The following is a 26,742-nucleotide window of genomic DNA, read 5'->3' as shown; positions in this document are numbered from 1 at the left end:
AGGGCACATAAACCATCAGCATGGCACTGCCAGATCTAAACACTAGCGTGGAGAATTGCACGTGTACTGAAGTAACTTTAGCTGCAGGTGGATGTCCCACTTTATTTATGGTGCCAAGCAGAGATGTGTTGCGGTGCAGCAGTCTATTAGCCAGCAAAAGCGATGGGAAGAAGTTGTCTGTTGTTACGATTCTGCCTTTGTCCAGAAACGACTCCATAAGCTTTATGACCACAGTCTTGGAAAGTCTTTCTCCTGTGAGACGACTGGGATTTTTTCCTATATAAGCAGTGGTATTGCATATTGGACCTTGGTTGGAAACAGGTGCTCATCAACAGTAATATGTTGCCCTGGGTTGAAACTCAAAACAAAACGTCACCAGATGTCCCAAGATCGCAGCAAATCTGTCGTTTTTCACACGTTCTGCACAAGTGTCTTTGTTGTCAAAGTCCAAATGCCACATGATAGTCTGATTGTGGTCACAGGGCAGCATATCCTTAATTGCTGTTATAATAAATAGTTCTGAGCAGGCATCAACCACAGTACCAACTGTGGTCATCTCTGCTCTTGTGAAAAGAATGAAGATAAATGCCATCACCTCACAGAGGGAGGGGCATGTTCGTTGTACCACGTGAACATGACTGAGACAATAAAACTGAATTAAAAAAAAAAAAAAAAAAACACTAACTTTTACAGGTAGCAAAAATTTACACCGGGCTTTACAGACTCAAATCAAATGTATGTTTTTATTATATAATAGTAATAATAATAGCAGCTCACTACTCAAAACGGGGAGAACCCGAGCTCGAATCTGTAACGTTTTCAATACGAGGCAACAGTTCTTACCTCTGCACCAGCCAAGCAGATATGTCAGCTCTCTGTCAATTGATATTTGGGCTTGGGTTTTTACTTATTGACAGCAATATATAAATGAATGACTTCCTTTTTCTTTGGTTATATTCTTGAATAAAAGCACACTTGGTTTGTTATACCTTTTGTGAAAGTGTCTGATATTTGGATTTCAGGCTTCATACAACATACACTCCATAACTACATTGTGTCAATTATTACTAAAACATGAACACACATGAAATGAATGTATTACAAATGACAATATATCATTTACCCTCTACAATGCCAGGCACTTCACTCCAAAATAAACACTGAGCACTGAGAACCTTCTTTGCGAATTGAGTTACACACATTATACATTTCACGTAGGAATTTTGTCACTATTACTATAACATGAAAAAAGTTTCTGTTTTAGGTATGTGTTAATCATTTCCTGCCTTCCTACATTTACCCAGATCTTTGTAGACACAGAACACACATGAAATGTATGTATTCCAAATAACGATATATTATTTACCTTATACAATTCCAGGCATCTCACATCCAGATATACAGACTTGAAGCTGGGAGAACTTCAGCTGCATGGGTTGGGGATAGGATAGCAGGTTGGGGATATTGCTGATTGACACATTTCCAAAACAAACACGCTGATGAAGAGGTGCAAAGGAATTTAAAGTGGCCCAGCATTACGACCTTTTTCATAGGCTCCAGGGATTCTAGTGTTAAAATTTCACTTATTTCATGTGTATGCATGTTATGCTCATGCCCTTCTGGTACTTTTCCTAAATTGCTGTACTTCAAAAATCTATGTTGTTGATACTCCAAAATTATACTCAGAAATGACTGACGATATATGTTTTTACATGGAAACCACTCTATTACCACCACGAGGAAAACCACAGAACATTGGTACTAAGGTGTGACTCGCTGTGTCCTTCAGGTCTCATTTGACTGCATTTGCACAGTCTTTTTTATCTCAATAAATCCTCTACTACCATTGTTATTGACATTACTCAACACTGTTTCCCACATATGAGTTGTTCTCTGTCTTAAGCACACAACTATAGAATAACAAAAAAGGCAAATTTATAATCTCTCACATTGTTTCACGACACATGATGAAGGAAAAAATCTGAAAACCGTCGGCACTCCAGTTATTTTAGTTAGGTAAACAAACAACTATAAACTCACTTTTAATAGCATTGCAAAATGTTTTCATTACATACATACATACTATGACGTACAGAGCCAGCATAAATTTGTTTTGGAGAAGGGAGAACATGCTAAGTTGGCTAATAGCAAATGGAGTGATTGAACAGAGAACGAAAAATGCTGAAGGGGGTGGCAGCTCACAAACAAAGTTTTCACAGACACAGCAAACCCAGCAATGATTGTATATGTGAGAATAAATGGCGGGCTTTCTTTGTGAAAATGCAAGGACTGGTACAACATGGCACTTGATTGTAAATGAGGTGCCTCTTAGGAGAAAAAAATATGATTGAGTACAGCAATACTGAAATGCTAGGTTATGTACTGAATTAAATATACCCGCAATCTCATTATATCTAACACATAAATGATTTAATAACAGGTACAGTTGTTTTTTGTTGCATTTGCATACAGTACATTGTCATGTCTGTGAAAACACTGCAAGTGAGTGGCATTCACTTGCAGATTACTCTGTCCACAATTTGCCATCTTGTGTGTTCTGCTTTCCCCCTGTAAAATTGATGTTTAATGTGCACTTTGTACACTGACAGTTTTGCTGCTGTATCAGACATTTGGCACACTTAGTGCAGAACTGCATCATATGTTATAAGTAGGGGGAGACGTACTTGTTGATGAGTAAGCCATCAGCATTATAAACTCGGGGGGCTGCCCCATCCAATACTTGGTGCTATAGCTTTGCTACATTTTCAATTCTGCCATATCAAATGTAATTATAACAAGTTTCCTTTTAAAATTATATTTTAAACATAAACTATGAAACAATACCGGAATGTAGTCAGGTAGCCATTCTGGGATATTTAATTTTCCGATTTCTATTGAAATCTTCTTACGATGTCCGGGTTTAGTAACTCCAATGGCTGTTAAGTCCTTGAGGGTTGGGGGAGAAGAAGAGAAGGTAAATATTGTGGTGTCAGAACATTTTTAACAAAACAATTTTTTCTTCTGAAAAATAACATTACTGTTTTTTAAAAAATACATTTATTATTCTTCTGAAAAGAAAATTTCTATAAGTTAAAAAAAAAATTACTATCTATAAATCTATAAATATAGATGGCACAAGGATGATGGCCCATATCAACAGCAACATGTCTCATACTTGTTGCAAATTATCATTCAGTGCATTTGGTCCAAATAGACCAATTTATCATATCCCACTAATACCTAAATGGATCAAATCTGCTGAATGTGAAAAACACTACATCAAGATGCATTTGCCCTTATGCTTCCAGAACCATTTTAGCACTTTCATAAATAAAAAAGAACAATTTGCAGTCTTGGACAATGCTACGGTGAAAGAACACATCTAATTGGATATGATCTTCGAATATGCATTGGCTCAAACATAGCCTGGCATCAAGATGCCCACCATATACCATAGACATTTACTCCATAGACTATTCCACTATATCTTTTTTCAGTACCACTGTTGTAGTCAGCTGTTTCGATGACTGTCTGAGCATTAGGTGTCAGCCACAACCAGCCACTTCAATCCCTAGTTGATATGGCCATGATGTTAATGTGCATGAAAACTCTATAAGATAAGTTGTTCTTGATATACTCATGCCAGTGTTTCTGCTGCTTACTATGATTCTGTGTTTAAAACCACTTCTTCTAAAAATTAAAGCTCACTGGAAGGTACTTCAGGTTAAACGGTCTGCAACTATGATGCCTTCTCACAAATTCAATAGTCAGTTGCATGCCAAGGGCTGATGTACATAATAATGTGGTCGCTCAATATATAAATAAACACAAATAAAACTGATAGTCAAGTAAACAGTAATGAATGTAGCTGTCTGCTTTTTAAAATTATATTTAAGAAAAAAAAACTTTGATATACTTAATGCTTGCACACATTTACTTAAACCTAGCAGCAATACACATATATACTACTGGTCATTTGCCATTTTTATTTGTTCTATGCCAGTGTAATATTGTCCAAGTAGTACATCAGAAGATGTAGTAACATGTTCTGCTCCAACTCTGCTTTAAGACAGACAGAGGGTTTTTAAGTAATCGACTTAAGTTGGGACATCTGTGCAAACTGTTTGCTTCAACTTGTAAGGCTTAATTTAGTTTAAGTGCTGCAGAACATCTGTAGGTTTTTGCTAACCTAAACTTTAAATTTAAACTTCCTGCCATTTACTGCTTATCTTTTCACCATTTTAGGCTATTCAATGCATTTCAATGGAGTAAATTTGAAAGAAAAAAAAACTGGAAAAACTGGTACGTTATAAAACTTTTGATCAGTAGTGTAACTACAAGTTCACCAGTAGACTGTTACATTTTCTTACCTCTGGGGTCATCCTGCTAATTGTTGGGACATCGTATCCTGCATTAATGAAGTTGGATGTGTATTGTTGCAATTGAAAGCCACTAAGCCATTCGTAAATGGCTTCAGCATCCTAATTTAAAATTAAAATGAGACACAGGTCAGTAGGCTGGTATAGATTCTTAGATATTTTCACATCACATTTTTTTTTTGTATATTTGAGGCACCAAGGGTTACATAATATATACAGATTTGCTTTTAACATTTAATTTAAATACTCTAGAGTAAAATATTTCATAAGCACATTTGAAACAGGGATTGAAACAGAGTTTTGCAGCTAAAATGATTATCACTATTGGAAGCACAAATTAGAACTTGCAGGAAAAATGCTGTTTGTTATACTAATTCCCGTATAGTTAAGACTTCTGCCATATATACTGTTAACAAATGAAAAGTTTGTTGGAATTCTGTACTAAACAACAGCATAACTATATCAACCTTGCCGAGAACTGGAAAAAAATCTGGCCTTTACCCTGTGGAAAAAATCCAGCTATCCATCCATATTCTGAACATGTCTAATCCAACTGAATGTTTGCAGGCCACTGAAACTTATCCTGGCAGTACAGCATATCATTGAAGCCACTGCTCTACTGCCTACTGTTCTCCGTCCTATGGAAAACTCATCCCTGATTAAGGAGCACTGGAACCATCAGATGTAAAGATTCTTTCATCAAATTGGACAGTGCAGCATAGATTGTACAACAGAATATCCAAAAGAGTGTGGATGACTTGTTGGCCAATGTCTCTAGGACTGACTTTTTGTCTTACAATTTTTCTCTCCTCCGCTGTCAACTGGCCATAGTTCAACAATTAACTAATGGACATACTGTATATTGTTGGCTTTCAGTTATGTTATTCAGTTTTTACTTTGTTTTCTGTACATTTTAACAAATCTGTACTGATATATGTACTAATTTTGTATTTAGTAATTAGTACTATCTTTACTTGCATGTACCTGGGAATTTGTCACAGCACTCTGTGTGTGCACTCATTGAAGAGCACTATACAAAAGTTGAATTTAAATTATTTCTTGCAAGGCAGGCAAAAGTACTGGATTTGAAGAAAAAACAAACTTCTAGCAGTCAGTACTCACACTAGCATTCAATCCCAGTCTTCTAAAGCTGTGAGACAACAATGCTATTCACTGCATCACCTAATTAATTAAATCAATTAAATACAATTATACAATGCTTTTCTAAGATACTCAAAGTGCTTTATATAGACAGCCTGATGACAGTCATTCTTCCACCAGTATGCTCACCACACATTAGGTATTAGATGATGAAGGGGTCAATAGGGGACGGGCATGATTGGGGGCCAATTGTTCATCAATTAATTAATGGACAGATACTGTTAATTTCCATTTTTCTTTCATCAGTTACTACTTTGTTTATTTTGTATTTTGACAAATCAGCACATACTTATGTACCTATATTTATTAATTAGTATAATTTACACTTTTATTTTAACTGAGAAATGTTCACAGTGCGCTCCGGTCTGCACTCAGAGGTATACAAAAAATAGGTTGTACAGTAATCCCTCCTCCATCGCGGGGGTTGCGTTCCAGAGCCACCCGCGAAATAAGAAAATCCGCGAAGTAGAAACCATATGTTTATATGGTTATTTTTATATATTTTAAGCTCTTATAAACTCTCCCATACTATTATAAACATTTCATGCACAATTATACAGCATAAACCCTTTGTATTCTCTTAGATATTAGGTAAGATTCGTTGAAATTATGTATGTAAACACAGTTTACATACAGTAAAACCTAAATATTATTTTAAAGATATCGAGCGTCTCCGATATCACATATGTTACAGCCATTACGACAGACAGGCCACCAGCAATAAATACGTACAATGCAAGAAAAATTGTATACAGTAAAATGTGTGTACAGTGACACTAAACTATGTACATGTAATAAGTACTGTACGTAAATAATTAATTATGGTTACTCACCAACAATGACACGACGACTTGTCCGATAACGATGAGCTTAATTTTACTGCACAACAAAGGATAGCGTTACAGCTCTTCTAAAGGAGCCTCTTCAGGCGACTGTTTAGCACCGCCGTTGTTCTTCTTCCATCACTCTTCAATCCAAATCCCTAAAGCAGATTCCATCCAGACTACTGCCTTAAAACGTCCACTTGCAACTCATTTTGCGCCCTGGTTAAAAGACACTGCGGCCATAGATCTTATATGCTTTTCCTCCTTTTTAAATAAAAAGAATCGTGGACTCATTTATGCTGTAATGGTGTCCTGCAGCGGTGTAGCTGTTTCCTTCCTTCAACATATCCAAAACTTTTACCTTTTCTGCAATCATTTGCATCTTCTGTTGGCGCTTATGCACGTTAATGCAAAATGAGTGAGATTAGACTTCCTGGTTAATGCAGCACTCCGTCACTGAGCCAATCAGCAGCACACAGGAACTTAACCGCGTGCTCTGATTGGGTAGCTTCTCAGCCATCCGCCAATAGCGTCCCTTGTTTGAATTCAAATGCGTCCCTTGTTTGAATTCAAATGGGCAAATCAACTGAGGAAGCACACGTACTGTAGACCGCAGACATCCGCGAAGCAGTGAAAAATCTGCGATATATATTCACATATGCTTACATTTAAAATCCGCGATGGAGTGAAGCCGCGAAAGACGAAGCGCGATATAGCGAGGGATCACTGTATTGTATTCTGTTGAATGGCTTAAACGTTCCTGAGTTAGTTGAGTTTGATTCCAGATCTCAAGCCAACTGAGAACTTGTGGCTAGACTTCAAAAAGGCAGTTCACTCATGACCGATACAACCTGCCGAGGCATGAGCAGGTTTGCAAATAATAATGGGTAAAATTACAGAGCAACATGAGCAAAGCTGATAAAGACTTAAGGCTGTTAGCAGTAGAAGTAACAGCATTTCATCCCAGTATTTAGGAAAGCTTGTGAGCTATCCTAACTCATTAGGAGATGCCAGAAGAAGCATTTCAGCAGAGATCAGCACATATTTCTGCGAAAGTCAGAATGTTTTAGAAACTCTGAACAACAATGAACTCGTAAAAAGATATTGATTTGACAGAAATGGGGTAATATTCATAACAAATCCTGTATGTCATGTGATTGTTCCATTTATGCGGAGAAGCCATGTGCCATCAGAAGAAATTAAAGTGTTGGTAACGTTACATTTTTTAACCACAAGTAAACTGCAGCTTTGCAATAACAAAAAATTGCTAAGTCACAACTATCCATTTCTGGAATTTAGCACCAAACTTACAACATCTTTACAGAGAGAGTCATGACACATGACACTGGAAGAATGGAAGAGTAAAGGTGACTTCAGAAACAGAGCAAGAAAATCCATGGCTTGTTTCAGTAAATGCTATGTACAAAGCATTTTTTGTGGCCTGAGCTGTGGGAAACTGATTCTTATGCAGGGAAGGCTGAAGATCGTTCATTGTTAAATAAACATGCCTGTTATCATGATTTACTCTCATTCAGTGTGTGCTGGCCTTTCAATCTCAGTGCTCATTACAGTATTACTCTCGATGTTGTTACGAAGTGTCCGCGTTCAACAAATCACTCTAAAGTACTTCATGATAGTGTCAGTTACATAAACCTGTTATGTGAACATAATCACACCCCTTTGAATATTATCTTTATAATTATCATTACCATTATCTTTGTGGTGAAGCCTCAATATTGGTATAAGAAAACCACAAAATGTCATCATTGTACAAAAGTACGAGCAAACTGTCTGTTTTGTGACTGTCATGCTGAAACACTGTACTTCCTGGAGTCTGCAAGAAGCTGTATGTTTTTGATTATTTGTTAACTTTATGCGTGTGTGTTATGTTTTTGATTTTGGTTGCATTAGAAATGTGAAATGAATTTTTATGTATGTGTTATAATACTGTATGTTTGTTATAATATTAAGTTTAATGTCACTGTCTCTGTGCACACTGTTATGGATTCATTCATACAGGCAGACCAAGTATGGTACGCAGGGGCTCAGCATTTAGAATTGCCGAGCCAAGCACAGGACTAGATAGCCAAAGACAACTGGAGGATTGTACAGTCAGCCTAAAGACAGAATAGTATACTTCTGTCCTCTGTCAGCACAAAATCTTCTTTCCTTGTTGGGAGAATGAGAACTGCATGTAGGCATTGTGCTATTCCTGTATTTTTTGAAGGTGGGGTTTGAGTCCTTTCCTGTCCTTGTTTGGAGACCAGAGAAAAAGCCTGCACGTGCAGCAACCAGTATATAAGGATGGACCTACTGCCAATACACTTTGAAGCTGTTGGGCGGAAGATTATGTAATCTGTCCGGAAAATCCTTTCAGCGTGGTGACGAAAGATTGCAGACTGCATAGATCAAGATCCCACCTTGATAGAGTCTGTCATAAGCTTCCCGTCTGTAACCGCGTAAAATCGTCAGTAAAGAAAGCTAAACTATATCTTTTTCTCTTGTGATTTTTGTACCGCCGTAATTACTATGGGAGGGATATCGCCTTTTATATCACATTTCTATATTTCTCAGTTACTTAACATGCCGCAATTTCAAAAGAACACATTTCCGGAGAGCTAATGCCTCCTAAGGAAACAGTATGCAATGGTAAAAACTGTAATGATGTTTTACCAGTGCGTTTCAGGACACCCTTAATGTCAAAGTGTGTTTAGTTTATTGTTTAAAACTGTGTAAGGTACTTTAAAACATTTTGTTTCTTTATTCATATATACAGTATGTACCCCTAGGAAACAGACATAGTAATCATTATTTAAGCAATTCCTATGAATGCTCCATGTCTCTACAGTTTAAACGCATTTAGCAACTTCTTTATAGTGTCTTTGCTTATGGAAGCATGCCATAGCCTTCTGTTAATTTCTGCCGGATCTACTGACCTTTTGGGTATTACCCGTTTGTAGTATTCTATAGACATTTATTTTTGTGACAGTTACTTAATGTTATTGTATTTGTTCTGTTTCAGAAATCACACCCATAAACACAAATATTCAGCTTTACAAGGCCATTAAATCCACCTTTGAATATGTTCAGTGGTTAATTAAGCAATTTTGCTGAAACTCTGGTCTGCTTCATCTGCCTTACCAGGGATTAGGTACCATGAATACACAGCAGTTTGATGGACGCGCTGTTTAACAATTATGATTTCCAAGGAAACTATAATTCGCCTCATGAGTGCAATTTTAAGGCTTGGGTGCCATAAAATCATGATGTCATTCATTCTCAAACATGAACTCTTACTCCTCATTAAGAGTGGGTGTAGGATGCATCATAACTACTGTATGTCTCATATTCAATTCATAGGTAGATAATTTTTTATCCTAGTGAAACATTTAGAACAATTTCTAGGAATAATTCTTAGACACTTGATAAATATGGGCACAGAACAGTTAAAATGAAAGTACATTATGTATCCATAATTCTTTTGTAAGAGAACATTAAAGTTTCTTTGAGTCTATCTGTTGGTCTTAGATAAATAACGATTCCTTGAGCAATTCCTTAGACAAGCATTAAGGAAAGAAATATGTAAGACTGGCTTCTACTACGGAAGAATAAATAATAAAACCAAAATATTGTAGATTTATGTTTTGTGGTGTTTGCTTATTGTCCATTTTATATATATACTTGCATAAATAGGTACTATCACAGGTCATTACACTGGGAATTAGATCCAGGATGGAAACACAAGGACAAATATGAGAGTAACAACAGGAAACTTCAGCTACCTCAAAATGTGATCCGCTTTCTTTCAGGAGGACTGGAAGTCTCAAGGGTTAGGCGCTACCCAAGAGTGTTGTAAACTACAGTCTGAATTTTTTCTGGTGAGGAAGATTAAAGTTTTGAAGCAGTGCTTTTATACTTGGTAATGTGCTGCATGTTGATTAATAAGAATTTCACTGTACTCTGCATATGTGACAATAATGACCCTATAAATCAATATGTACATGGCAAAAAGCACCATGCAAAGTGATTGAGTGATTCTGTAAACTCTGTAGTGGATAATCATCTCACAGAAATTTACTGTAAATTCTAACCATTGTTCATTGCCTTTAGGATCTCTGCAATGGAAAAAAGCTAGCCAAGATTTTACTAGAAATATTGTTGACCATGGGAAAATCATGAAAACAGTGAAAAGATGTTCATGAAACTTTTTTAAAACTATTCAAAAATTAACTATTAAAAAATACAGAGTGTGAAAGAATGGATGCTCTAAAACTTACATTTTCTGAGGTCTTCACATGTGAGGAAGTAGATATCCTCTAAGTGGTAAAAGGGAGTAATAAGGAGGTACTGAGTGATTTAGAAATTGTAAAGGGAGAAGTACAGCTTAGATTAAATAAGCTGAATTCAATCGAATCACTAGGACGAGATAATACAGGTATTTATCCTTGAGTTCTTAAGGAGGTTAGTGAGTGCATATATAAATCTTTGACAGAAATTTTTTGGAGGTCACTGCATAATGGAGAAATTCTGAAGGACTGGAAAACGGCAAAATATTATCCCATTATATAAAAAGTGTTGGTTGGGCAAATCCAAGCAATTTATTGACCAGCGAACTTAACATGAATCACAGGTAAATACATGGAAGGAATTATTAATGAAAAGACTGAGCAACACATGGCAAAGAACAGGAGTATTACTAAACAGTCAGCATGGGTTCAGGAGAGGGAGGTCATGTTTACCAACATGCTAAAATTCTATGAGGAAGCAACAAAAGGATATGATGAAGGTGGAGCAGAAAGCATCTGATAAGGTGCCACCTGAGAGATTGGGCATCAAATTAATAGAAGTGGGTGTTATGAATAGGTGGGTGCAAAATTGGTTTAGACGCAGGAAGAAGAGATTTATGATGCGAGGAACATGATCAAAACTAGCTGATGTTAAGAGCGGTGTCCTACAGGGGTCAGTGCTAGAGACGCTACTAATTTTAATATACATCAATGGTTTGGATAAGAATATAAGTAACAAGCCAAATAAGTTTGCAGATGATACCAAGCTACATAGATTGTCAGATATCTAAAACCCATTGAATCATTACAGAGGTACTTGGATAGCCTAGAGGCTTAGGCAGATATTTGGCAGATGAAATTTAATGTAACTATATGTAAAGTATGACATGTAGAAAGTACAAATATTAGGTTTGAATACACAATGGGAGGTCTGTAAATCCAAAGCACACCTCATTAGAAGGATTTAGGAGTAGTAGTGGACTCAACACTATCAACTGCCACACAGTGGTTCAGAAGATATTTAGAAGGCTAAACGAGTTATAGATTATTGTATGTAGCACAATGTGTAGAGTACAAATCCAAGGATGTTATGTTCTGGCTTTATAACACATTGGTTAGACCTCACTTGGAATATTGTATACAGGTTTGGTCTCCAGGGCTACAGGGGAGGAATTATAAAGAAATATGATATCAATTTCACACCAACTAGTGTGAATTGCCTGTTCTAACCCAGATTGTTCTAATGTTCTGTTTTAATGTGTTAGATGGTATGAGCATATGACTGGATTTATGTGATACAAGTAATGTGAGACATTGACATTTTGACATTGTTTTCTATTGCCCAATGATGGTCACCGTAGACTTATGAAAAAATGAAAATTTTGTTTTTTTTTCTTGGTCATCACTGTAAACTGCATGGGGAAAGTAACATATAAAAAACACCATTTTTGGGTGGAGGATTTCTTTAACCTTTTCTAAGTGTCTTACCTTCCCTTCAGGCAACTGCTGGTGTTCTTTGAACAGGTAAGGATAAATTTGTTCTCTTGATCTGCAAGTGGACATGTTTTTCTGCTCTGATGTATCTGTAAAGATGTTTATTAAAAATTACCAAAGCAACTGCAAAAAATGGTTATCATTTAGAAATCTGATGGGTAAAAACATATCATTAAAAAACTTTAATAAGAATACCTCAGAATAAAGACCAATATGCTACTGGCTTAATTAATTATATATTTAATTAATTCATTTTTTATTTAATTTATGATTACTCTTACTTGCAAACATGTAAATTGGAATAAAGCATATTTTTCTACTATAGAACAATACCTGTTCACTAATACATAAAAGGACATGATGACTTAGATAAGTAATGCAATAAGGCAGTGTCTTAACCACCGGGTCACTATACTATTGTTTATAACTGGGAATGAGTTGCAGTGCATTGCTGATCCAAAGGTGTTGTGACAGGCAATGTGCAGAGACTCTTTCAAGACTGAATGAAGTAATTGATGTTTGGCTTACACTCTGGTTTTACATAAACCATGCGTTTGGGAAGGAGATGAAAATGGCATAGCTATCAGGAAGATAGTCTATCATACAGTTAAGTCAGCACTTTGACACCATTAGAAAGGCAGATAGAAAGCAAGTTAGCACAGCTAAATGAGCTTAAGGAAGCAATGGAAAAGGAAGTTCAATCAGTTTCCTAGCATTATAAAAGATTCTGAAAGTCTTAAAGGAGGCAGAGAAAATGGTAATAAAATAAGTAGAATAATTAAAAGGGGCCTATATAAAGTACAGCAAGAGTTTAAAGAACTTGGTGAGAAGCTATAACTTTTATTGAGTACTGATCAGGCACAAAAAAAAGGAATCGCAGCACATTAAGTAAAATAAAAATTGTTAATTCATTCAGCAGAGATAAAGAACACAGTGTGTTTTGTAATATACACCTACAGTATATTTTCCAGAATGCTAAAAATATAGCACAAGTGGTCAGATAAGAACTTATTGAGATTAAATTATACAAGATGAGAATAAGCCTGGAAACAATATACAGTATCTATAGCCAGTTCAGAAAAGTCACATTACTCATTCTTAAAGTCCAATAACTCAGCATGCAAAAGGGCAGAGGCTGATTATGCAGTACCTGTTGCTCACGATGAAGCTTTAAAAAAGGCAAGCTTTAGAGTGTGAAGAAGCACAGCTGAAAGCCAAAAGAGAATTAGATGATGTACATCAGAGGGGGAAAAATGCAACCAGCTGGCAACTGAGGAAGTGACTGCAACAAGCCAGAGCAAAACTATAAATATTTGAAAAGCATGAAACAATAAGCTGCCTATGCTTATGTCTCACATAAAAAATGACATTAAAGCCCACCTTAAATTCCTTTGCACCTCTCCTTCAGTATCTTTTGTGTTGCAAATGTCTCAATTAGCACAAGCAGCCTACTATCCCATCTCCCCACCCACAACCGCCAATTCACAAAGAAGGTTCTCAGTGCTCAGTGTTTATCTTGGAGTGAAGTGCATGGGGTTGTAGAGGGTAAATAATATATCGTCATTTGGAATACATACATTTCATGTGTGTTCCATGTCTACAACAATCTATGTAAACACATCATTAAAACAGAAACAGTTTTCATGTTTTAGTAATAATTGACACAATGTAGACATGAAGTGTATAATGTGTGAAGCCTGAAGTCCAAACATCAAATAAACACTTCCACAAAAGGTACAAGTATAACAAAACAAGTGCACTTTTATTCAAGAATATAACCGAAGGAAAAGAAAGCAGGTTAGAGTGGACTATTGATACAACAGCTTTCGTGGTGCAGTGGTAAGAACTGCAGACTCCTAATTAAGAGGTCGCTGATTCGATACCAGCTGCTTCCCAAATTTACCGTTTTGAGTAGTGAGCTGCTCTTATTGTTAACAATAAAAACATACATTTGATTTGCGTCTGTTAATAGCCGGTGTAAATTTATAGTACTTGTAAAAGTTAGCATCTTTTTTCAGTTTTATTCTCTCAGTCACGTTCAAGCTCCCATAACCAACCCAAAACCCCTGATCTGACACGGTTTTCAGATAAGACGTGGTATAACAAACTTGTTTTGTTATACCACTCCTTCATTTGAAAACAGTGTTAGATCTTGTGCGTGAACGAGACAGGGAAAACTGTGGATGGTGGTGTGCGTGACTGAGAATGAATGTGGATGTGAATTTTTTTGTATTCAGTTTTATTCTTGAGTGTTTCTGCTCATGGTGAATTAGTATGCACCTTCTGGTCCATGATGTCAAAGCCACACTGACAAAAAAGAGGGACATAGGTATATATGACATTTGGAATAATTCGTTTTATGACCTGTCTTTTCTACTCCAGGAGATCCAGAGGACAGAATAGTACAGAGAGGTCAGTTCCGTGCTATATACAATCATCAAATTCAAATGTTAACCCTATAACCGCCAACTCCCTAAATATTCCCCACGCCAGGCGAAATCTGAACAATTTTCGTTTTTTTACTTTTTTACATTTTTTTTACATTTTTTACATTTATTCAAGCAGTACTGACCACTAAATGTTGTGCAAGTTCTAGAAATGGGCAAACACATAATAAAACACAAAATGTACCGTTTCTCAGGCTTCCACAACAATAAACTTTCAACAACTGTAACTGACGGTCCTGGCATGTAGGGCAACTGAAATGCTTCAAATAAATGGTCAATCAAAGGACGTAGCTTGAACAAGCGGTCGCGGTTTGGATCTTTCTTATCTGGCTCATTTCTGTTGTCATTCAAATGAAAGAATTTCAGCAGCAAAGAGAATCGGTTACGTGTCATGATAGCTGCAAAAATAGGTGTTGCATACATAGGATCTGTAGACCAGTACATCTCAATATCTGGTTTTCTGATTATTCCCATCAACATCAAAATCCCAATGAATTTTTTCATTTCGTTTTCATCAGTGTCTACCCAAGCACGAACACGGGAATGTGGAGGTAAATTGGGATTTTTCTCAATAAACTGTGCTGCATACAGATTTGTCTGATGAGCAAAATGTCTGATCAAATCAGGCGACACAAACAGCTCATAAAACTGCTCAGCAGTGTAATTGTTTACATCAACAGTAAAGCCACACGTTGCCTCAAACGGATGCAGAAAAGGTAGTTCACCTCGGGCAGCAGTCCAGTTGAGATGCTGGGGATACACCCACTCATCGCCGTCATCCGATGCGCCGTCATTCACAGTATCATGCAGCGCACGTTGCTGATCATCATTGTCGCTATAATCTTCTTGAGAACTGCTACAATCATGATCAGAATTATTGTCCAAAATCGCCTGCAAAACCTCACTTGAAGTCAGTTTACGTTTCGCCATATTCACAGCTTTCACTTTCGAATCACATCACGTGATCGGCCAATACAAGCGCAGAGTTGTCGAAATACAACGTAGTAATAATACCCACGCCAAACTGTCAGTTATACTACGCGCCAGGCATTCATATAACCACAGGCAAATGTGCCGGATAATTCCGGCAGTAAGGCGTCAGCATTAAAGCTACGATGCCGGATATATCCGGCAGAGGGCGGTTAAGGGGTTAACAGTTTCCACATACCCAAGGATCATCCTTCCTACATTTACAACATGTGTACCTGTTGCAATGTACACACCTTTCTATGCTGTGGTTCCTATTACACTGAAGGAGCACCTGACACTGAACTTTCTTTCCTTTGGGAAGCAGAGGTCTTGGAACAGAAGCTTGTCGATGTTGCATTCTCTTTTCTTTTTCCATCGCCTTTTCTTGCAAGAAGCGACAACAAAGTTCCTCAGCAAAGTGAGCCATGTACACTCTTCTTTTCTCATTGAACCTTATGCATGCCTTGTACAGCACATGTGCATTCAAACCAATGTCTGTGTGTCAACTTTTATCCCGCCACATCAGAGAATTCCCTGTAATTTCCAGCTGAGAAACATGAAATTAAATGTATGTATTGCAAATGACAATATATTATTTACCCTTTATAACTCCAGGCACTTCACTCCAAGATAAACACTGAGAACCTTTTTTGCGAATTGAGCTGTGGCGGTAGGCAGAGGGATGGGATAGCAGGCTGTTTGCTGCTTGTGTTGATCGACACATTTGCAACACAAAAGGCACTGACGGAGAGGTGTGAAGGAATTTAAGGTGGGCCGGGATTACGAGTTTTTTTCGTAGGCTTCTGTAATTCTAGTATTAATAAAGTGAAAGTTATTATTTGTGTACATTATTTTTTTTATTTTTCATTTAGGATGTACTGCATTTTCTTTGAATTTCATAAACAATTTCATATTTACCTTGTCATGTTTAATTCATATTTCATATTTAAGCAAAAAATACTTTACCACTTTAACAGTTACAGAATCTTCCTAAAACTGAGAAAAAACTTGAATAATGACTAATTGCACTATGTGTCTTATGCAGTACAATTAAACTAAAATCAACTGAACAGAAAAACACATTTTACTACTTCAAAGGAACATAAGGGAAAAGAATCTTACCGGTTACCTCCTGCTGCTTAGATGTCTCAGAAGTTATAGAACAGAGCCCCTGTTCAGCACTAACAGCTACCATCTATTGTATCAAAATGATGAAAAAAATAATATATATTAGTCAGGTATATTTTTATCTATGTATCCGCTATTGCATTACATATATTATAGAAGAGGTCAACAGAAGTTAAATAACACAGAATTTATTTTTTACTATATATTTTCTGGATGACTACTTAGTCTAAAACACATCTATGTCAGGTGCATATCAAGTCATAAACTTGATAGAAAGCCACATGGTCTGGAAAGAAGATGCCTAAAAATCTTTGAGCCAACATATGGCAGCAGAGGACTCTTTCCACATAGCTCATGTGAGACTTTGCTTATCATCCTTGTTATCTCGGCCAATAGCTTTCAAATGGGACCTAGAACCTGGCTAAGTTGATTTCTTAAAAAAATCTATTTCAATATAAAGAAAAAAACTATAGGCAACTGAAACTATTCGTCAATTGTTACATAATAGTAGTTGTATATCAATATAAATATACACAAGTGTAATGCTCTTTAAACTGTGTGATGTAGAAACAGCTGTCAGGTGGTAAATGAGAAAAAAATAATAGGGTAATGAGTCAGACTTAAAAGGACAGTTAGTTACAAAGCCTCAGAACCTAAGTTTCAACACTCAGCTACTCTTCAATTCCATCACTCAATCTCATAGTGTAATGAGGTCAATGGATTTCTGTGAGTGCTGTCATTTTCATCCCCTCAAACTGCCTGAGCAGGTTGCACAATGTGTTGGTTTCTCTCTATCAAGGTCTGATCCTCCAACACTGCAAGATTTGTAGTATTTGTGAACTTGTTTTTCATACCATCATTTTTAGAGCAGTTTTATAAACTGGAAGACTAAGGTAGAAATATACAATGAACAACAAATACACATTTTTAACAATTATTAATAATTAAATACACATATCTAACATTTCACTTAGGCATTATTAATATTTATAATAAGCAGAAGGTTTTTGGTTTGAACTGAGTTGACAATGTTTGGTAACTTTCATCCTTCCTTTAAAAATAAATACAGGAGATGGGGTTACAAAGTTAGAAGCTGAGCTGTGTTTAAAGCTATCAAAACTGGAACCTGACATTGACAATAACGACCCCATAAAACACAGTCACCCAACCTTCACAATTGACTTTACCCTCAGTCATATGTAATTTGAGTTATTTTCTGCTTTATTTGATCTCAATTCATATGTAACTGTATAGTTCTTGCAAATTAAAATTTTTTTAATTCCTTACCAAAATATGCAACTATTCTTGCATTAAAAATAATTAAAAAAGCATTTGATATATATTAGAAAAACGAAAAGACATACAACCATACAAAAAGCTCTATGTATTCACTAGTTAAAATCTCCTAATGGAATATTAGTGGAAGGGGTAGGAGTTAAGAAATATTACTTTTAGTTGTGTCTAGTGAGAGTCCAGTGCTTAACAATTAAAGCCAAAAATAAAATGGGGATACTTCAAAATATTAAAATTCTTGGGGGTCAATTCATATGTAATTGCATAGTTCTGGGAAATTAAAAATACAAAAATTTTAGGGTTTGAGGGATTGGTGGAGGCAATAGGTACTCCCGTACTGGGCCAGATAAAAATATTACTTGCCTGGGACCCAGACATCCATTGCTGTTATTTTGGAGTGGTGAAGCCCTGCCCCGGCAGCCAGTACATTTACAGCTGCTGCTGCCAGCTACATGTCGGGTCCTTGCTCTCCTTCCCTTTGTGCGGTGCCACCTCCAGTAAGCAGCAGCTGTTCCTCCTGTCTCTCTCCCTGTAGGTTCTATTTGCTGCCAGGTGGCCCGAGGAGGCAGTATGTGTGTGCTGGGTTGGCCACCTTGCTCCTGCCTTACCCTGCCTCCCTCACCAGTGAGTCAATGGGGAGCCAAAGCATTGTTGCCTCCTAATTGGCTGCAAACTTGCATGCTCTGCCCTGTCCCTGTGTTCTCATCAGCCTCCCCCTCCCTCAATCAGTGTGATCACTGGGGAGAGAACTGTTCCTTGCAGGAAGGTAGCTAGCAATTCACTGTGCATATTTTATTTTTGATAAACTCATTTCAAAATCTTTGGATATTGAAAATCGATTTTGTGTTGATTACTGTATTCCAGTGAAATTATAAGATTTGTGTTATACTATTTGATTGCACCTTTAGATTCTCAACTCTATTGTTTGTAATTTAGTTTTACATTTACAATTTGTTTTTCTGCTTTTGCATTCCAAAATGATTATGCCTCTTAATTTCGCTTGGTATAAAAGTATTTTAGTGTACTATTTCATTCCATTTTAAGCTTCACAACACTCTTGACTGCAGTTTATTTTTACATTTGCACTTTTTTCTACTTTTGTATTCCAGTATGGTTTTCATTCTTCATTTCACTGTGAAATCAATTTAGTAGTCTGTCAGTCACAAAGATCATTGTGGTCATAATTTCAGCAGAAAAACAATTTATATATTTATTTTTTACTGTTGCCATATGAAACAATAATGGATCCTCATTAGGTCTAGTTTTCAAAATTGTAAGGAAAGAAAAGAGACAGCAAGAGGAGGAAAGCTTAAAAAAGAAAAAATAATTTTGAAATATTTTAAAACAAAAGGCACCCAACAAGGTGCTAAAATTGGTGAATCTTCTGAGGCAGTTCTGCAAGCCATTCCACAGCTAAATGAAGAAAGAATGCCTTCTAGCTCCATTTCCACAGCTAAAACTTTGACAGTGAGTAAAGAAGACACAGCCAAGCGAAGTGCTTCTGAAATTATTAAAGATGTTGCACTGTCCATTTCAGAAGGCTTTGTCTCTGAACTTTCAGAGACTGAAGAACCATCTTGCAGCATATCCACTGAGATTGTCCCCTCTACTGTTCCAAGTGAATCCTCTGAAAGTGTTGACTATTTGGAAGATGTCAACTGGAAGGACCCAGCATTGTGGCCAGAAGTTCTTAAGGACAAAGAAAGAGAAATGATTTTGCTTTCAGATCAATGACAGAAGAGGAGTTAAATGTAATGGCCCAGTGTATGACTAAAGATGTTGATGGATGTTTACTTACTGAATTTCTTCTCTATGCAAATGCATCAAATGGATGTAAGTAGAGTTTAAGAGACTAGCTTAAATGGAACAATAGCAAAGAAGCTTTATATCGCATAACTTGCTTTGCATTTTCCTCTGACTAGAGCAGCAAGGGTACAAGTTTTCTCTGCAGAAAAGAAGGCTTTCATCCTATGAAAAATAAGTGGTTTAAGCTGTACATGCGATTACCAGGTCATTAACAATCGGATCAGCATAGGAAACACTACTGGAATTGGAGAACACTTCAGATGTCAATAGGTGGACAAGGTATTGATACTGAAATGCAAAAACATTTAGTAAAAGAAGCTGAAAAATTTACCAATTTGCTATAAAGACTTCTGAATGTAACTTTGTATTTGGTGTTTAGGGGAAGCACACAAAGAATTATTATAGCATTATATTATATTTTGCCATTATATGTGATGCTTCACCTGACATTTCTTGTACAGAGCAGAATGTAATAGTTGTAATATCTGTTCACTGAGATCCATTAAAAGGAAGCTGGAGCATTCAAGAGAGGTTCTTCAGAGTTTTTTTTATTGGGGATGCACAAACCAGTGTCTTTCTTCATGCCGGTCCCAAGCCCGGATAAATGGGGAGGGTTGTGTCAGGAAGGGCATCTGGTGTAAAATTTTGCCAAATCAATATGCGGACAGCAATACTAATTTTCATACCAGATTGGTCGAGCCCCGGGTTAACAATGACCGCAACCAGTACTGTTAGTCAACAGGAAATTGGGCTACTGTTGGCCGAAGGAGAAGGAGGAGAAGAAGAGGGGGGGAGACGTGTCTGGAGGCAGAAGGAGAGGAGGAAGGTAAAGAGAGTGGAACTGAGGGTAGGAACTTTGAATGTTGGCAGTATGACTGGTAAGGGGAGAGAGTTAGCCGATATGATGGAGAGAAGAGACTAAATAGAAAGGTTAAGGGATTAAGGCCAGGTGGATCGGAGATGGGTTCAAATTGTTCTATCATGGTGTGGATAGGAGGAGAAATGGAGTGGGGTTATTCTGAAGGAACAGTATGTCAAGAGTGTTCTGGAGGTGAAAAGAGTGTCAGACTGCGCGATGATTATGAAGCTGGAAATTGGAGGTATGATGATGAATGTTGTTAGTGCATATGCCCCGCAAGTTGGGTGTGCAATGGGTGAGAAAGAAGATTTTTGGAGTGAGTTGGATGAAGTGATGAACAGTGTACCCAAGGGACAGAAAGTGGTGATTGGAGCAGATTTTAATGGGCATGTTGGTGAAGGGAATAGAGGAGACGAGGAGCTGATGGTTAGGTATGGTGTCAAGGAGAGGAATGAAGAAGGTCAGAGGAAAGTGGATTTTGCCAAAAGGATGGACATGTCTGTGGTGAATACATATTTTAAGAAGAGGGAGGAACATAGGGTTACGTACAAGAGTGGAGGAAGATGCACACAGGTAGATTACATCCTATGCAGAAGAGTTGATCTGAAGGAGATTGAAGACTGTAAAGTGGTGGCAGAGGAAAGTGTAGTTAAGCAGCATAGGATGGTGGTCTGTACGATGACGTTGCAGATCAAGAAGAGGAAGAGAGTGAGGGCAGAGCCAAGGATCAAATGGTGGAAGCTGAAAAAGGAAGACTGCAAGGTTGAGTTTAGGGAGAAGGTGAGACAGGCACTGGATGGTAGTGAAAAATTACCAGACAGTTGCGAAACTACAGCAGGTGTAGTAAGGGTGACAGCAAGAAGGGTGCTTGGTGTGACATCTGGACAGAGGAAGGATGAAAAGGAAACCTGGTGGTGGAATGGGGAAGTACAGGAGAGTATACAGAGGAAAAGGATGGAAAAGAAGAAGTGGGATAGTCAGAGAGATGCAGAAAGTAGACAAGAGTACAAGGAGATAATGTGTAAGGTGAAGAGAGAGGTGGCGAAGGCTAAAGAAAAAGCGTATGATGAGTTGTATTAGAGGATGGACACTAAGGAGGGAGAAAAGGACCTATACCGACTGGCTACACAGACGGACCGAACTGGGAAAGATGTGCAGCAGGTTAGGGTAATAAAGGATGAAGATGGAAACTTACTCACAAGCGAGGAGAGTGTGTTGAGCAGATGGAAAGAGTACTTTGAGAGGCTTATGAATGAAGAGAACAAGAGAGAGAAGAGGTTGGATGATGTGGAGATAGTGAATCAGGAAGTGCAACGGATTAGCAAGGAGGAAGTAAGGACAGCTATGAAGAGGATGAAGAATGGAAAAGCCATTGGTCCAGATGACATACCTGTGGGAGTATGGAGGTGTTTCGGAGAGATGGCAGTGGAGTTTTTAACCAGATTGTTTAATGGAATCTTGGAAAGTGAGAAGATGCCTGAGGAGTGGAGAAGAAGTGTACTGGGGCCGATACTTAAGAATAAAGGGGATGTGCAGGACTGTAGTAACTACAGGGGGATAAAATTGATCAGCCAAAATATGAAGTTATGGGAAAAAGTACTGAAAGCTAGGTTAAGAAGTGAGGTGATGATTAGTGAGCAGCAGTATGGTTTCATGCCAAGAAAGAGCACCACAGATGCAAGGTTTGCTCTGAGGGTGTTGATGGAGAAGTATAGAGAAGGCCAGAAAGAGTTGCATTGCGTCTTTGTGGACCTGGAGAAAGCATATGACAGGGTACCTCGAAAGAACTTGTGGTATTGTATAAAGGAGTGGCAGAGAAGTATGTAAGAGTTGTACATGATATGTATGAGGGAAGTGTGACCATGGTGAGGTCTGCGGTAGGAGTGACGGATGCATTCAAGGTAGAGGTGGGATTACATTAGGGATCGGCTCTGAGCTATTTCTTGTTTGCAATGGTGATGGACAGATTGACAGACGAGATTAGACATGAGTCCCCATGGACTATGATGTTTGCTGATGACATTGTGATCTGTAGCGATTGTAGGGAGCAGGTTAAGGAGACCCTGGAGAGGTGGAGATATGTACTAGAGAGGAGAGGAATGAAGGTCAGGAGGAACAAGACAGAATACATGTGTATAAATGAGTAGGAGGTCAGTGAAATGGTAAGGATGCAAGGAGTAGAGTTGGCGAAGGTGGATGAGTTTAAATACTTGGGATCAACAGTACAGAGTAATGGGGACTGTGGAAGAGAGGTGAAAAATAGTGCAGGCAGGGTGGAATGGGTGGAGAAGAGTGTCAGGAGTGATTTGTGATAGACGGATATCAGCAAGAGTGAAAGGGAAGGTCTACAGGACGGTAGTGAGACCAGCTATGTTATATGGGTTGGAGACGGTGGCACTGACCAGAAAGCAGGAGACCAAGTTGGAGGAGGCAGAGTTAAAGATGCTAAGATTTGCACTGGGTATGATGAGGATGGACAGGATTAGAAATGAGTATGTCAGAGGGTGATCTCAAGTTGGATGGTTGGGAGACAAAGTCAGATAGGCAAGATTGCGTTGGTTTGGACATGTGCAGAGGAGAGATGCTGAGTATATTGGGAGAAGGATGCTAAGAATAGAGCTGCCAGGGAAGAGGAAAAGAGGAAGGCCTAAGAGAAGGTTTATGGATGTGGTGAGAGAGGACATGCAGGTGATGGGTGTAACAGAACAAGATGCAGAGGACTGAAAGATATGGAAGAAGATGATCCGCTGTGGCAACCCATAACAGGAGCAGCCAAAAGAAGAAGATGATTTAATGCAGGGGAAGAAATTTCTGAAATGATAAAATCAAGATTAAGTCACTATGGAAGCGATCACAGTGATTGTAGAGGTCAGGGGACATAATAATGGAGCAAATATGTCTGGTAGAATTAAAGGAGTACGAGCTAGAATCCAAGAGAAATACCCAGAAGCATTTTGTCCTTGTGCTGCTCACACACTTAATCTAGTAGGTGTACATGCTGCTGCAAGCTGTCCAGAAATTAAAACCTTTTTTGTATACATTGACACATTATATGTTCTTTGCAGCAGTAGTCCTGAAAGATGGGACACCTTAACTGAAGAAGTTGGCAGTTCTTTACATCGTCTAAGGTGGAGTGAATGAATAGATACTGTTAGGCCAATTGCTTAAAGACTTCCAAGTATTCTCACTGCACTGGAGAAGATAATTGCATCTGGGAAGCTATCAACAAATGCACATCCTGATGCACAAAATTTATAGGAATATTTTTCTTTTTTCGGAGCACTTTGAAGAAAGAAAAATCTTGCAGTTCAGATCTGTTTCTATGGATATTGCTGCTGCTAATAAAAAGGCTCTAACTGAAGAAATGCAGTCACTTTGTGAAAACTGGTCTTCTGTGCTTACAGAAGGTACAGCGGTAGCGAGTAACATGAATATTCCCAAAGAACTAATGAATACACAACATGAGGATGCACAACATAACTTCAACGTAAAAGTTTTCTTACTGACATTAGATACCATAATTTTCCGACCTTCATCAATGATTTAAGTCAATGGAAGAAGTCTGCAAGTTGTTTGCTCCTATCTTGAAATTAAGGAAATTTTTAGATGATGATCTCATAACTTCCTCACATGAATTGATCTCTGCATACTCACATGCCTTTGCAGAATCCTTACTGGAAGAACTATAGAATCTTTGCTAAGTGTATGAAGCTACTTTTTTTGGAGAATCTGTAGCCATTAGATTTACCGAGTGCCACCTATCAACTATACAGTAGCTTCAGGGAATACTGGTTGAGTTATTCATTGCTCAGAAGGCAAGACAGCTGACTTCCCTAAATATTTAGAAAATGCCTTGACTTTTGCAGTGCTGGATCTTAATGTGTGGTCTCTTAAACATATTTATGTTTAAATGTCAGCTAAGACATTTGTAAATATTCTTTTTCATTAACACTAGAATTACCAGAGCCTACAAAAAAACTCGTAGATCTGGCCCACCTTAAATCCCATCGCACCTCTCCGTCAGCGTCTTTTGTCTTATAAATGTGCCGATAAAGACAAGCAGCCTGCTATTCCATCCCCCCACCGCCGCAGAACGTGCACAAAGTTCTCCCAGCTCATGCCTTGATTATCTGGGAGTGAAGTGCTAGAGTTTTAGAGTGGAAATAATAGATCGTTATTTAGAACAAACGCATTTCATGTGTGTTCCGTTGCTACAATAATCTGTGTAAACACATTGTTAAAACAGAAATGTTTTTCATATTTCAGTAGTAAATGACAACATGTTGGCATAAACTATATAATGTGTGAAGCCTGAAGTCCAAAGATCAAATAAACACTTTCACAAAAGGTTCGAAGACGATACAACAGCTTCCGTAGCGTAGCAGTAAGATTTGCCGACTTAAAATCAAGACTCCCCGGTTCAATCCCGACTGACTCCTATATTTGCCGTTTTCAGTGGTGAGCTGCCCTTATTGTTAATATTATACAGTATACACATACATTTGGTTTGCGTCTGTAACTGACGGTGTACATTTATAGTACTTGTAAAAGTTACCATTTTTTCATTTCACCTTTATTCTCTCAGTCACAATTACGATACATACTACCACCCAAGGGATCTGGCGCTGTTAGTTTTTATTTGAAACTGGGAATAACTGTAGATGTGAGTGGTGTTTTGAGGCAGTGGAACCAGACATTCTCTGATCTGGATGGATAAAAGCTGACACACACAAACGCTGGTGAATCTGCCTTCTTTGTATCTCACCGTCACATGATTTTCTTTCATTCAGTTGAATTAGTATGCACCTTATGGTCTATGAAAAACAGAGACATAGGTATATATGATATTTGGAATTACAGTGATCCCTCGCTATATCGCGCTTCGCCTTTCGCGGCTTCACTCCATCGCGGATTTTATATGTAAGCATATTTAAATATATATCGCGGATTTTTCGCTGCTTCGCGGGTTTCTGCGGACAATGGGTCTTTTAATTTCTGGTACATGCTTCCTCAGTTGTTTGCCCAGTTGATTTCATACAAGGGACGCTATTGGCAGATGGCTGAGAAGCTACCCAACTTACTTTCTCTCTCTCTCTCTCTTGCGCTGACGTAGGGGGGTGTGAGCAGGGGGGCTATTCACACACCTAGACGATAGGGACGTTGCTACCTTCTGTGTGCAGCTGCTTTCTGAAGGACATGCTGCACGGTGCTTCGCATACTTAAAAGCTCGAAGGGCACGTATTGATTTTTGCTTGAAAAACAAACTCTCTCTCTCTCTCTTTGTCTGCTCCTGACGGAGGGGGTGTGAGCTGCCGCCTTCAACAGCTTTGTGCCGCGGTGCTTCGCATACTTAAGCCAAACAGCTCTATTGATTTGTTTGCTTTTGTCTCTCTCTATCTCTGTGACATGATCTGCTCCTGACACGCACTCCTTTGAAGAGGAAAATATGTTTGCATTCTTTTAATTGTGAGATGGAACTGTCATCTGTCTTGTCATGGAGCACAGTTTAAACTTTTGAAAAAGAGACAAATGTTTGTTTGCAGTGCTTGAATAACGTTCCTGTCTCTCTACAACCTCCTGTGTTTCTGCACAAATCTGTAACCCAAGCATGACAATATAAAAATAACCATATAAACTTATGGTTTCTACTTCGCGGATTTTCTTATTTCGCGGGTGGCTCTGGAACGCAACCCCCGCGATGGAGGAGGGATTACTGTATTTATTTTATGACCTGTATAGTACATTTCGGAAAACATTGTGGCACAGATGCAACATTATTCATATTCATTTGCATAACATCTTGCGCTTGTAATCAGTGACGTTCCCCCCCCCGGATCTTGCCAGTCCCCACATGTTGCTGTATGGTACTGTTTCTTTTGTACTCCAGGACATGCAGAGGAAAGAATAGTACAGAGAGGTCAGTTCAGCGCTATATGCAATCATCAAATTCAAATGTTAACAGTTCACACACACGCAAGGACCGTCCTTCCTAAATTTACGACATGTGTACCTGTTGCAATGCGCACACTTTTCTCTGTGCTGTGGTTTCTATTATCATACTTATACTGTACATTTTACATGACAACTCTTCTGGAC

The 26,742-nt window shown here is 38.0% G+C and overlaps 1 protein-coding gene across 3 annotated transcripts in view; it reads right to left on the bottom strand.

Moving 5' to 3' along the window:
* Positions 1 to 26,742, bottom strand: part of LOC114664886 (caskin-2-like) — a 309,053-nt gene that overhangs the window by 26,847 nt on the left and 255,464 nt on the right. For all 3 annotated transcript variants that reach the window (XM_028819182.2, XM_051936226.1, XM_051936225.1), the window contains exons 14-17: positions 16,683 to 16,755; positions 12,139 to 12,233; positions 4,371 to 4,481; positions 2,845 to 2,946 (exon numbers count right to left, since the gene is read on the bottom strand). In XM_028819182.2, coding sequence (XP_028675015.2) covers positions 2,845 to 2,946; positions 4,371 to 4,481; positions 12,139 to 12,233; positions 16,683 to 16,755 — 381 coding nt within the window. The remainder of the gene's footprint in view (positions 1 to 2,844; positions 2,947 to 4,370; positions 4,482 to 12,138; positions 12,234 to 16,682; positions 16,756 to 26,742) is intronic.

Source organism: Erpetoichthys calabaricus, chromosome 14 (genome assembly GCF_900747795.2).
Source record: "Erpetoichthys calabaricus chromosome 14, fErpCal1.3, whole genome shotgun sequence".
Lineage (NCBI taxonomy): Eukaryota > Metazoa > Chordata > Cladistia > Polypteriformes > Polypteridae > Erpetoichthys > Erpetoichthys calabaricus.
Note: the sequence above shows the minus strand (reverse complement) of the source record. Positions and strands in the feature narration are given on the sequence as shown.